This window comes from Botrytis deweyae, assembly GCF_014898535.1.
Source record: "Botrytis deweyae strain B1 chromosome Unknown BDEW_060, whole genome shotgun sequence".
Taxonomy (NCBI): domain Eukaryota; kingdom Fungi; phylum Ascomycota; class Leotiomycetes; order Helotiales; family Sclerotiniaceae; genus Botrytis; species Botrytis deweyae.
The window spans coordinates 120,367-132,603 of NW_024066267.1; the positions used below are offsets into that span (position 1 = coordinate 120,367).

The window sequence follows — 12,237 nt, forward strand, 5'->3', positions numbered from 1 at the left end:
AGCGGAAATGTTCAAATAGACGAATTTCGAAACTGGATGATGCTTTTGTTGTACGAATTTCTTTTACCTTGAGACTTAAATTTGAAATATCCGCGAGTCTTCCGATGGGACAGAATACATGCATCCGAGTAAGTAGTTGGCAAATTCACAGGGAGGGTTGAGAAGTAGGAGATTAGGAGTAGATTAAGAGCACGCCGAATACAATTCCTTGTCGAAGGACATGGTTGAAGTCCGTTCCCTAGATCAAGATCCAAATCCATGTAGACCACCAGACTGATGACTAGCCTTCTTCTAGACCATACCTGCACGTTTCCAACTTCCAAGTCGGAGCTGATGCGGAAATCGAAAATGGTGATTTATAGGTATGTACCTATGTACAGTACATATCGTCCTCAATGACGTTCCAAAATTTTGAAGGACCCCTAGCACATAATTAGTCATTCTCAGCGAGAGATAAGATGGAGATGAAGATGGAGATGAAAAAGTAACCGATCTTCTCGTGATGAGGGATGGAGATTAGATTAGTCCTGCTGAGGAGACGGGCTGCTGTTGATCGAGTTTGAGCTTGAGTTTGATGGGAGATTAAAGTAGTGTTGGGATTGGGATTAGCATTGGGATTCTTGAATACCTACCTATGGGAGTGAGGGATAGAGGGAGTTTTAATTCTATACTATAGGGCGTACTTACTCACCAGGTAGTGTATCGATGCTTGAGCATCCAAGAAGAGTAGGTAGTATCGTTGGCAATGCATCTTGAGGTTATCTATAGCTGTTTTTCTTTCACCTAAATGGTACACTGGACTGGTACTTGTTTGATCGAAAGATTATTCTCCGCTCCTCAGAAATCATGATATGAATCTAGCACTACATTGACAACGGCGCGGGTAGACAAAGCACTTTGCTGACGAGTAACCTCATAATCATTGACACAATCCTCGTGCTTTGCTCCTAACCCATTCCATTCCTATCGATTTCGCAATTCTTGGAGTTATGCCCACGCGGCGATTGGCATACTGGGTATCTGATGAGTTACAATGATAAATTTGGATTTCGACTGCTGCAACGCAAATACACGCGCACAAATACAGACACGCGAGACTATGACTTGTTTCTCGTTCCGGGTGTAGTCTAGTTAAACAACAGTATGACTGCTTATTAGGTGGGTATGTAGAATCGAAGTATGCCCCCGAATTCATGGGAGTTTCTTCAAAGGGGGAGAGATCATAAGTAATTCATATATCATGTGATCTAAAATGAGTACTATGTATCTCTGCAAGTTTCGAAGCTTTTGATTGTCGGACTGCAATCTGAACTATGGGAAAGGCTGATACTGGTGCAAAAGCACGAAATGTGTATGTAACTGCGTTTATATGCAAAATCAAGCATCGACGATATCTACAACATACCAAGGTATGAAACAATGGTACCCCAATCGTTCCAAGAAATGGTATTCTTTTTGATTTTTCAGCGCACCAACCCAACCCAATGAGATATCCTAACGCCAGATTTCCACAATGCTCTTGATCATGTACTTCATATATTTACTGTTATTCATTTGTGAAATCAAACCACAAAAATGTTGCTAACCATTAGTCCCTGACTTTCCACATGGTATCTTCGACGGATGCCGACACTTTTAGCACGTTTTAAAGCTTGGATGGCTTCATCGCCTCCTCCGATCATTACCATACTAATTTGATGATGTCTCAAAAGGCCGCTTGGGGTTAGTTGTGGTTTGTCTAACAGTGGTCTGATGAGATTTTGCTCTCCTCTCCGCGAGGCCCCTTCATCCTCCATATCTTCCTCGCCTGATTCAACATCGTCCTTGTCGTCTGAAACCATAATGACCAATTTAAGACCTTTAGATGTGGGCGTATAGCTGGGAATGTTGGCCAGCTTCTCGGAGAAAGTACAGCCGCCACGTTTCATGACTATAACATGATGCTGTTTCACTGCCTCATCGGGGAGTTTTCCATCACAAGCTTCACCTGCGAAGAAAATGCTTTCAAAGGAAAGAGTGGCAGATGAAGTCTTGGCGGTCATAGGATCGGGAGCCTCCGGTGCATTAATCAAGAGATGTGCACCTTTACCAGTTGGTAAAACAGCCGGGAGAGTTGCGTAGGTATACGTCGGAGCAATCTGGGGTTGTGGAAGTAGAGTAGCAGCCGGATCGCGAAGGGCAGATGTCACTTGCTGAAGGAGAGAACTTAGCAAAGTTCTATATTCTGCTAATCCTGCACTACTAATCGATTCTTCCAATGCTAAAGCCGGGGTATCTTCGTAAATTGGTTCCTCTTCGAACAATTCCTCGACACTTTCCGACATATTTTGATTGTGATCATGAACGTGTTCAAGTTGTATGACTATGTCAAGCATAACTGGATTTCTAATACGTGAGAATGAAGGATCTGTGAGATCTCCAATCACATCTCGTGGTATCAATATCTGCTCATCTCGTCCTAACGGTATATTGGCAATACTACCCACTCTCCAAGATCCGGAGAGCTGTTGATTGATTCCAGAAGAATATGATTGACTTTCATGTATCATGCCCATCTTCAAACCAGACAAACTCTTGACCAATATACTACCATCACTTGTACGGTCAAGACTTGTTGGGATATTAAAGATAATATTGAAACCATTTTTGGCGTTTTGAGTGCTCAAAGGATTATTGTTAGGAAACTCAATTGTGAAAGTTGTGGTTATCGGAAGACGATCGCAAGTGCCATTACTTGGAATCATTGAGATTGGTAAAGTCCATGGGAAGTATGTATGATTGTTGACCTTGATATTTTCACCATCCATCGTAGCACGATGATTTGGTATCATGTGCAAACCTATTAAACTAGAAGCATGAAATACGTCCGTTCTGGCAGCTGTACTGGAGACAGTAAAAGGTACTGGTGGAGGGGGTACAGGGCAGGTATCCCGAAGAGATGCCCTATACGTTGGCTGAACTGCTTTAGTTGTTATCGGTGTACGAGGTGTAACTGGAGGTTTCGACTTTTCTCGAGGAAGCACGAGAGGGTGTCCCTCAGTCGTAAAGACATAAGCGGCATCGAGATCATTCATTGGATGATCTGGATCAAAAAGTAGGTAGAGATATTTGGCTGTTTCTCCAAGAAAGAAGCTTTCCATACGATCGCTCTTTTCTCCAGTGCGCACATCTTGTAGACCTGACCAACCACATGTTGCCCAACATCTGCGTTTAATATCTTCCAGAACCATTTCTCCGACATGAAGATACCAAGGATCTTTCGTCGCTCTGTAAAGATGGTAATTCGATTCAATGAACTCAGGGCGGCCAGGCCACCAACCGAGTCCTCCTTCTACATGCCCATCGCGTACTGACCATCTTTCAGGAAGGGCTGCATATCTCGTCCATAAAGCGGTGTATAATAGACTAGTTTCAATGGCTTCCTCAACCTCTCCAGCCAGAGTCAATAAACCGGGATAATAAGCCCCAAGACTATCGATCCAGAAGGCCTGCGGAGAGCCGGTGACAAGGTGAACATTGACGTAATGTGGATGGTGTGTAGGACTATACAGATGCCTCCTGATTGCAGCATGAGCTTCGTGCCATACTGCAAGAAACGCTTCTGGAGAATTCTCCTCGGCACTCAATTCATTGTATATTGTATTTGGATCCAACCACGATTCATGCTGTTGTTGTCTATGCGTCGTTATATTGGGAGTGCTCTGTCCGGAGAGCAGAATGTGGGTTTTGAATGCGTATTCGAAAAAGCTGTCTGTACCCGCACCTATGCCGGCGTATGAGCCAATCCACTGGCCATTCTCTGCATCAATTCCTGCTCCAATGAGTCCAATATTACTCCGCCTATTCCAAACCGCCCAGAAGGCTCGCTTCGCCAATTGCTCAAATCTTGGATCTCCGGTAAGACGACTCAAAGTAGTAAACTCCAAAACCAAGCTACCCGCTCCTGCGCTACATGTTTCGGTAATTTCAGGAGTGTCCTCTTGCACATAGTCGCCAAGCCCAGATCCCTCATGTAGAGGGGAATTCACATAAAATGGTATACCGTGTCGTAAATTGACCCTTGGATATGGCATACCGGTCGCGGTATAGAAAGCAGGTAGTAGACGTTCAGCCAAATCTAGAGCTAGGCGCAGAAGTTGTCCATCATATTTAAACCCATTCGACCACAAAATCGCAGGTTGATGTGTTTTCGAAGTCTTTCCAGAGGTCTTGCTAGATTGTGGTTTGTATCCATTGATTGGTAGAATTCCAGCGGCAAATTCATGAGCGCTGAGGAGCCCACCCACACCTCTGATCACTGTCTCAAATATTTGGACTTTACTGTCCAAGTCAAAACCTCGAGCACGTAGACCCTTTCCGGATGCTCCGCTTGTGCCATCACCATATTGTAATACTAGAGAAGCGACACCATTTTGAAATTCTTGAAGTGCTGTTGCGCCGGTTTCTTCTTCATCTGGAGGGGCAGATGCCAAAATTGCAAGAGTCGACAAACTGTCAATCAAAGTAAGAGAATAATTTCCGAGTACATCGTTTAATTCGAGATGTCGAGGGTTTTGGGCGTCTCGAGTGAGTGGTGTACAGGATACTGGTCTTAGCTAAAAGAAAGATTAGCTATAGATACTTTGAGCCTTTAACAGTGATCGAACCTCATCTTCCGGGAATGCAAGTTCCATGTAATTGTCAAATCCATGATAAAACATTTCCACCGTCTCTTTTCGCAACTCTGCAATGCGCGCAGGTGTCATTGCATTGCTTAGAGGAAGCCATATTGCCAGAAGAAGTAATAGGAACCATCTTGTTCTGAAGATAGATGTTGACTGATTACTGGGAGGGAAGCCCAGCCAACCTCGTAGCCATCGCAGTGGCATCACCGATGCTTAGTTATGGAAGAAGGCATGTGAGCTCGACAGGAATATCAAAATCACAATAAGGTGAGACAATACGAATAACGGAAACAAAGGCAATTGAGTTTTGTCTTGGACGGAGAGAGAGAGAAGCAGAAGAAGAGGAAGAAGGGTCAAAGAATCAAAGAATCAAAGGATCACAGGATGATAGAATGATATGATACGATATGATACGATATGATAAGATAATATGAGTATATGATCTGGCTAAAACCAAAATCCCAGGCTCAAGAACGAACGAACCAGGCCCCAGTTTGCGGCTCTACGTCAATGTGGTCAAAACATTTTTGTACGGGGTATGTCAGCAGTGATTCAATTTGGAAGTTTAACCATATATTTAATTGTATTTCTAATCAATTGATAGATGAGACTTGATCTCATCAATTCTCCACCTTTCAACTCAACCAAGTTGCGGATATTTTTATCATGAATATATCTTGAGTTTTTCTTACAATTGTTATTAAATTGATTTTCAAAGGTTCAATGTTCCCTCATACCCCGTGGAATACTGACAGATACCGACTGCACCTCGAACTGCGCCTGTACACCCGGGTACTTTATTTTCATTGAGAGATCGGATCCCAAGGTGAATAACACTCTCGGGTGTTTTCAATGTCTGATTCTAATTGGGTGATCGAAAGTATCGCGTTTTACGTCTTTGTAGGTAGAGGATTAGACAATGAGTCTTTTCGAAACGGGGGCGGAGGGGGGGGAGTGGGAACAAAAGGGTTTTCCTCTTTATGCCTGCGCTCCCACTCCGCTCCCACTCCGCGGCATAAGGGCTCTAAAACAATGTTACAACGTGCACTCATCGCTTTAGATTTTACATCCATAATGTTACGTAAAAGCATAGTGTATGTGCATTCCTCAAAGGCCCATGGTCTAAGAATACAAACAAAGATAATCTGCCCAAGCCAGTCTCTCTAGAGCTTTAAGCTCTTTCCCCTCTTCCCTATATGTCTAGTCTACTTCGCCGTCCTAAGATCTGCCCGTTTCTAATACACCCCTGTTCCACTTCATTCTACCTTTCCATCCTCAGAAACATCTAGCTTCTAGCGTCTTGGCCCTTTCCATCATTTCTCCCCTTTTCCACCCATCTGAACCCCTTCCCCATCCGGGCCACCCCTCCCAATCCGATTTCTACTTGTCTTCTGATCTCATTCCCAAGAAGGAAAAGGGAAATGCAGATCCCGCTCGTCGATCTTCGCACATGTGAAACTCTTTATCCGTCTTCTGCACATATTCTGCATTCTCAACATTGGGCTTGAACTGTTGGCAAGTTCGATGTGAGATGCCGTGCTCATCTGCTGATTTCACGTTGTAAAGAGAACAGGTATCGATTACCGTAATGGTTGAAGAGCAAGAGAGACAAATAATTTCGGTTTCTTTGCACATTTCGAGGGTGGTGCGAGTTCGTGATGCGTATGAATGAGTGATGTATTGTGTGTCGGAATTTATGCAGGAATAGATAGGTGTCAGACTCCCAGATAGTTGTAGAGGATCTGAGCAGTGGGTTGGAAGACTGCCTTCAAATAGACATCCCATTCTCTATGGCGAAAGAAAAAAGTGTCGAATCACTGTAGAGACATACCACAATCACTTCAAGTATTCGTGAATGAACTTAGTCGCGGAAGGGAATTAAGAATAGTGAGAGTCATAGAGAACTCCATCATAGACGTTAATTCATTGAGACCAACTACTCTTACTCTTCAAAATCTATACATTCTCCCCGCGACCAAGCTTCAGGATTCAATCTTCCCCAATGCATAAACTTCCGCCTACGCCGCTACCTGGCTCGCACTCCTGATACGACTCTTCACAAATTCGAGAATCGTTTCTATATTCGGCTATACAGCTCCCAGTTCTTACGTGCCTTCTCGCGTATATATCTGTCCTGTGCTTTGTTCCATTCACATATGTACTTCACTCGCTTCCATCAGAAAGGGTGGAGCAGAAGAGAGAAGAAGGGCGTAAATACACGAGCGCCTGTCACAATGGTGCTCAAGTAAATCGATCCAAGTATTGTACGGGTTGCTCTGGTACTAATCGACAGTTGATGAAATGGTCGCACTGGCAAAAAGTGTTCAATGATACCCTTGCAGGATGTTCGATAGTCCAGATTCAACAATAGAAAATTTTGAAAGTAGAATCTCATGTAAACTGCAATCCGAATTATGGGAAACATTTGCACCGGGTCTTTCAGACGCACTGCAGTACTGGCAATAATGAAGGTGTGCGATCATCCGGTACCACAAGTTGCAATCGATGGAGTATTCTGTGAGAGCGCACGAACCACAGATAAGTTCGCGGATTCTACTTTGTTAGACAAGAGTAGAATCATGAATGTATGCATCCGCGCAAGATACCAATGCGAGGAGAAATCCAATTGCCGGGGCACTCACTCATACCCTATGCAAAACCATCATCCAAGCAAGAAATATCCTTGTGAAATATGCATCAATCATTGACAGCTTGCATCAAATCTGTCAACCGCCCCGAACTTTTGAATAATCTGGTCCGGTTAAACTATTCTGAATATATAGTATTCTCACTGCATGGATTCGCCCACCACTGGGAAGAAGCAATTATCTGCCTCGTCTTTCTCGTGGACCAGTGCATTGTATAGATGTTAGTGAAGAGGTGAGGGAAGGATGAAGCCTATTCGATATCATTTATTGTGGTTACATGAGTAGTAAGTAGTGATCAAACATGTGTTGAATAATTTGAATGATGATTTAGCCGATAAAATCAAGGGTGGGGTGCGAACCGCCATTAAGATGTCTTGTTTTCTTTTGTGCGTTGTTGCGCTCGAGTAGAAATGGACCACTTGGTTCATGAGCGATACGTGTATAAATTTTGTGTGATTTTACCAGATAAAATGGGACGTTTGTCAGGTAGCTTTGGAGTTAAATACAAGTGGTTTGTCTCTCCGATTTCAAACTTTTGAAATCTGGACAATTCCTACTATGCGGATCATGAACTCCTGACGGGCACTCGCAAATGTAACAATTGCTCCCGAACAATTCAACGAAGTCATTCAATCAAATTCCCAATATAACTGAAGCCTTTTTGAGATCACTCGCTATAATAAGATGTGCGTAGAGCAAGAAGTTCGTTGCACAGGATGCAATGAATCGAGTACCAGCGTTTACATCTGTTCGAGGTTCAAGAGATGGCAAAGAAACCACAAGAAGATTGTCAGTCATAGACGATGTGGAGAATTCAGTATATCTCGACCAAGAAAACAAACAAGTTTGGCTCACGTGGATTGTCCCATTGTAAGTTGCACATAAGCTGTCTAATGACATGCGATTGGGTGACAGTAGCAATACTGTTGCTTCCAATCATCAAGTTTGACAAAATGCTTACTTTGAAACCTGCCAGCAATCCGAACAAGAACAAGAACAAATCGAGTATGAACATAGCGAAGCGTTCATGTATGATTACGCTTCACAATGTCCGAGTCCAATTCCAACATATCCGGCTTATGCAATGCCATACCCACACTATCCTTCATGGTGTGTATGATTAGAGGGTGAATTTGCGAGAACCATCTTCATGGATTGCTATCACAAGAGAGTTGGAATACCAGAGTTTTGAAGAGAGTTGGATGAAGGAGAGAACTCGCGGTGGCGAGCTCGGGAACTGTGGGAAGATTTCATTGAAGACTGCAGAAGGGATCATTTTGGAGAGTTGGCCCTTTTTCCCGTTGGACAGAGCAGAGTACTAGGTAGACTTTCAGGATCATCAACCTGGACTCAGCCCCAACACGTGCCAAAATGAGCCACACGAGCCACACGAGCCTTCACCCCGTCGAGCCCGTCCACCGAAGGGTTTTTCTCGATTCTCCAGTTTCAGTTGTTGAGCCAAGGTTGATCCAGGGCTGATCCAGGGTTGATCCATTTCCATCTCCATCCTGGCATCCTCCCTCCTCCTTTTTACTCCGTAATTTCCAATAGAGTGATTTGATTAGCTCAACTTAAAATAGTGGAGACATTTTACAATCTCTATGTAATCTCGAGGTAATCTGAGGTAATATGATGCTAAAATATCCTCATAATCCTGCACCATCCTAGGTATATATCCATATTTGACATAATTCATTGCATTAGCGTAAGCTTTATCTAGGTCTGTGCCATTTCAACCGTTCAGCTGCGGCAACATTTAACTCCTTCTGTTGATCTAAGCACGTGCTAAGGTCTAGGTAACAACTTAACAACTTACCACCACAGCACGCGTGGGTAGCTGGGAGAGCTGGGGAGCTGGGGAGGAGCTGGGAGATGATGCCAACAACGTCTTTTCATTCTTTCCTTCCATCCTTCCATCCTTCACTCTCTCTACAATACAAACCATCTTTGCTTTGAGATCCCATTGATGTGAATATCTAGTAGCATCCAGCAATACCGTCGGAACCACGCCCGGAAATTTCATTAAACATTTCATCTACGTGCAATCAAACTTCACGAAGCTTCAATTTCCAAACCACAGTCATTATTAAACAAGATTCAGAAATCTCGGCGAAAATTTGATGTCCTTATGATTAGTCTTTGCTCAATCCATAAGATCAAGTTATTCGATGAGCCTTAATTAGCTCGAAAGAAAGGACATCATACATCATACATCATACATTCCAAGCCTCCACGCGCCTCCGCAGCCCTTTGTCAAGCCCCTTTCAAGTTGTCAAATCAATTCACGAAACAACGTCTGACAATGGTCGAATATAATAACCCACCTCCACCTACCTATCAAGAAGGAGTTTCTCCCCTTACATCTCCTCAAATCACAGGTTCAACCAGTCATAACCTCACCTCCGTTTCTCCACAATTAACTGGTATCACCAACACATCTACTTCAGATATTCAACAACAACCACATCCTGATTTACCTCCACAATCACATCAAACTCAACAACACATCCAACCAGACGTTTATCAAGGTATTGAAGTCGTCGGCCCTAATCAAAATACAATGGCATCACAACAAATCCCACCTCAGCAAGAGGGTTTCACAAATGAGAAGAGTCAATATCAAGCTCCACCTCCTCAAGGTCAATACCCTCCTCAAGATCATTATCCAGCGCAACATCCACCTCAAGCAAATATCAATCAAGGAAAGAATAACTATGCCACCGCTATGCCTATCCGTGCACTCCAAACCGGCCCTACTCCTGTAGACTGTCCTGTTTGCGGTGTAAGAGAGGTGACAGCTGTTGAAAGCCATAGTGGAATGACTACACAGTAAGTGTATCTCTTTCGCCTCTTCGGAGGCGATATAATATATACTAACCCTCTACTAGTCTCATCGCGCTTCTTTGCTGCGCAGTCACCTGTCTAGGATGTATACCTTACCTTATCTCTGGCCTCAAGGATGTTGAACATAAATGCGGGCATTGTGGTGCATTATTGGCGGTTTGGCACAGAAGTGGTAGAACGGATGTCAAAGTCCCTGGTGCCTAAGTACCTTTGAATTTATATTTCCCATCTGTCTTTGTTTTTGGAATGGAGTATCGCTTGTATTGTATAATTATGCATGGGGGAAAATACGTCCAGGAAGTCGATGAGGATGGGATTTTTTTCAATAATAGGCGATGGGATATTGAAGTGGTACTTTTGATGGCCTTTTTCGTTGTGGGATATGGGATGTGAGATGATACCCTCTTTTCGTCTTGCCTTTTTGCCTTGCTATTTCAAATATTTAAGAATGTAACGAGTTCAAATTCTCATGAACGTGAATGCTTCATGATACTTCCCAAATTCTAGACTGAAAGTGGATAATCGGATACAAGAATGTCTTTGAAGGCTCAAGACTCAAGTGATTCAATTTTGCACAAAGATTTTACACGTACTGAATCGTGAATGTCCAATGTTCGCTTCGACATTGTAAGGAGATCAATTTTCCTCGCTATTATTCTGTGATGGGCCCAGCGAGCTCAATCCAGGTATCTGACAGTACCATTGCTACGGGACCCTATCCATATATGTACCATCTTATGATAAGATTGCAACGAGCTTTTGAACATCATACCAAAGGCCATCTACTTGTGATTTAGCCCCCCTGCAAGCAACAAGCTCTGACCAGTAGCGTAACCAGTCTTTGCAAACATCATAACTGCATTCGAGCATTCTTCTGGAGTGCCCAATCGATGTAGTGGAATTGCATCAAGTAAACCAGGAGCAACATCGGCATTTGGAATCATACCTGTGTTGCCAATCATCGCCGGTGCCACGTCATTGACTGTAATTTTGTACTCGGCAAGGTGAAGTGATAGGTTCTTCATCATAGACGTGAGACCACCTTTCGATGCAGCGTAATCTAAGTGCACATCAGTCAAGAACCCAAGAAAAGAAATGGAGAGTATATATCATACGGCAACCATTGAGCCCAGCTCCATAAGCAGCTATACTCGATATAAAGATAATTCTCCCCCACTTTTGTGCCTTCATTCCCTCAACCACACCTTTGACTAATAAGAACGATGCTCTCAAATTGATGTTAAGAGTGTAGTCGAATTCCTCTAATGGAATATCTGATATATCTACAATTCTCTTTCCATACCCGGCATTGGATATTAATATATCTACCGTGCGACTCCCATGATCACGTTTGATCTCATCAAAGAGACCCGAGATTTGTTCTGGTGAACCCATATCCACTTGATGAATAGAGATTCGAAGATCTTTCCCCGATGATGTTTGACGTAATTCATCCAGGAGTTTATCAATCGCATCTTTGGAAGTAGAATATGTGAGTGCGAGATGAACACCTTCAGCTGCAAATGCACGAGCACAAGCTGATCCTATTCTATCCTCTTGTTATTCATAGTTTTCGGTGACAAAGAGTGGTGCTTCTTACCCTCCAGATGCGCCCGTGATAAGGGCCAGTCGATCGACCAAGTTATTATCGGCCATTTTGTGTTGTGAATGTCTGGAATTTAAGAAGGGAGCTTGATTGCTTGGAGCTTTATTTATTATTTGGAGATGTTGTTCTGAACTCGATAGGCCGCTTGCCCCGCATATAGCGGGGGAACGTTGGACGAAGATGGGGAAATGTGGGCAAGCTTCCCTACAAAACCATAAAACCTGTAAAATGTAGTTCTTGAATACAGGATTTAGATTTATATTCAACGGATCTAAGATGATCTCAGTGTTGTATAGAATATGGACGATCAAGTACAGTCCCCTTCGACTGAATCTTCTATATATTTTTTATTTATTAGTAGTTCTTCCGGACCAGGAAGAGCTCGATAAATATCATTGTTGTCACCAAAATATGAAGATATACTATAAATTGATTAAAATAGGGTTTGTGGTTTTGTAGGGGCTTAGGGGTCTCT

At 43.2% G+C, this 12,237-nt stretch overlaps 5 protein-coding genes across 5 annotated transcripts; 2 read left to right on the forward strand and 3 right to left on the reverse strand.

Annotated features, from left to right (window-relative positions):
• Window positions 1-271: 271 nt before the first annotated feature.
• EAE98_012185 (uncharacterized protein) lies at window positions 272-5,166 on the reverse strand. The gene is made up of 2 exons (XM_038959810.1): window positions 4,647-5,166; window positions 272-4,595 (listed from the first exon to the last, which is right to left on the reverse strand). Exons 1-2 carry the CDS (start codon window positions 4,866-4,868, stop codon window positions 1,563-1,565), a joined length of 3,255 nt encoding a protein of 1,084 aa, XP_038803845.1. The 5' UTR covers window positions 4,869-5,166; the 3' UTR covers window positions 272-1,562.
• An 878-nt stretch (window positions 5,167-6,044) lies between these two features.
• Window positions 6,045-6,299, reverse strand: EAE98_012186 (uncharacterized protein; the record flags this gene model as incomplete). The annotated part of the gene is made up of 1 exon (XM_038959811.1): window positions 6,045-6,299. The coding sequence occupies one exon, from the start codon at window positions 6,297-6,299 to the stop codon at window positions 6,045-6,047; it is 255 nt and encodes an 84-aa protein (XP_038803846.1).
• A 1,548-nt stretch (window positions 6,300-7,847) lies between these two features.
• EAE98_012187 (uncharacterized protein) lies at window positions 7,848-8,989 on the forward strand. The gene is made up of 2 exons (XM_038959812.1): window positions 7,848-8,182; window positions 8,289-8,989. Exons 1-2 carry the CDS (start codon window positions 7,997-7,999, stop codon window positions 8,430-8,432), a joined length of 330 nt encoding a protein of 109 aa, XP_038803847.1. The 5' UTR covers window positions 7,848-7,996; the 3' UTR covers window positions 8,433-8,989.
• Window positions 8,990-9,033: 44 nt separating this feature from the next.
• Window positions 9,034-10,671, forward strand: EAE98_012188 (uncharacterized protein). Its single transcript, XM_038959813.1, has 2 exons — window positions 9,034-10,141; window positions 10,201-10,671. Exons 1-2 carry the CDS (start codon window positions 9,615-9,617, stop codon window positions 10,358-10,360), a joined length of 687 nt encoding a protein of 228 aa, XP_038803848.1. The 5' UTR covers window positions 9,034-9,614; the 3' UTR covers window positions 10,361-10,671.
• A 13-nt stretch (window positions 10,672-10,684) lies between these two features.
• On the reverse strand, window positions 10,685-12,118 carry EAE98_012189 (uncharacterized protein). Its single transcript, XM_038959814.1, has 3 exons — window positions 11,757-12,118; window positions 11,272-11,705; window positions 10,685-11,216 (listed from the first exon to the last, which is right to left on the reverse strand). Exons 1-3 carry the CDS (start codon window positions 11,810-11,812, stop codon window positions 10,939-10,941), a joined length of 768 nt encoding a protein of 255 aa, XP_038803849.1. The 5' UTR covers window positions 11,813-12,118; the 3' UTR covers window positions 10,685-10,938.
• Window positions 12,119-12,237: the final 119 nt, after the last annotated feature.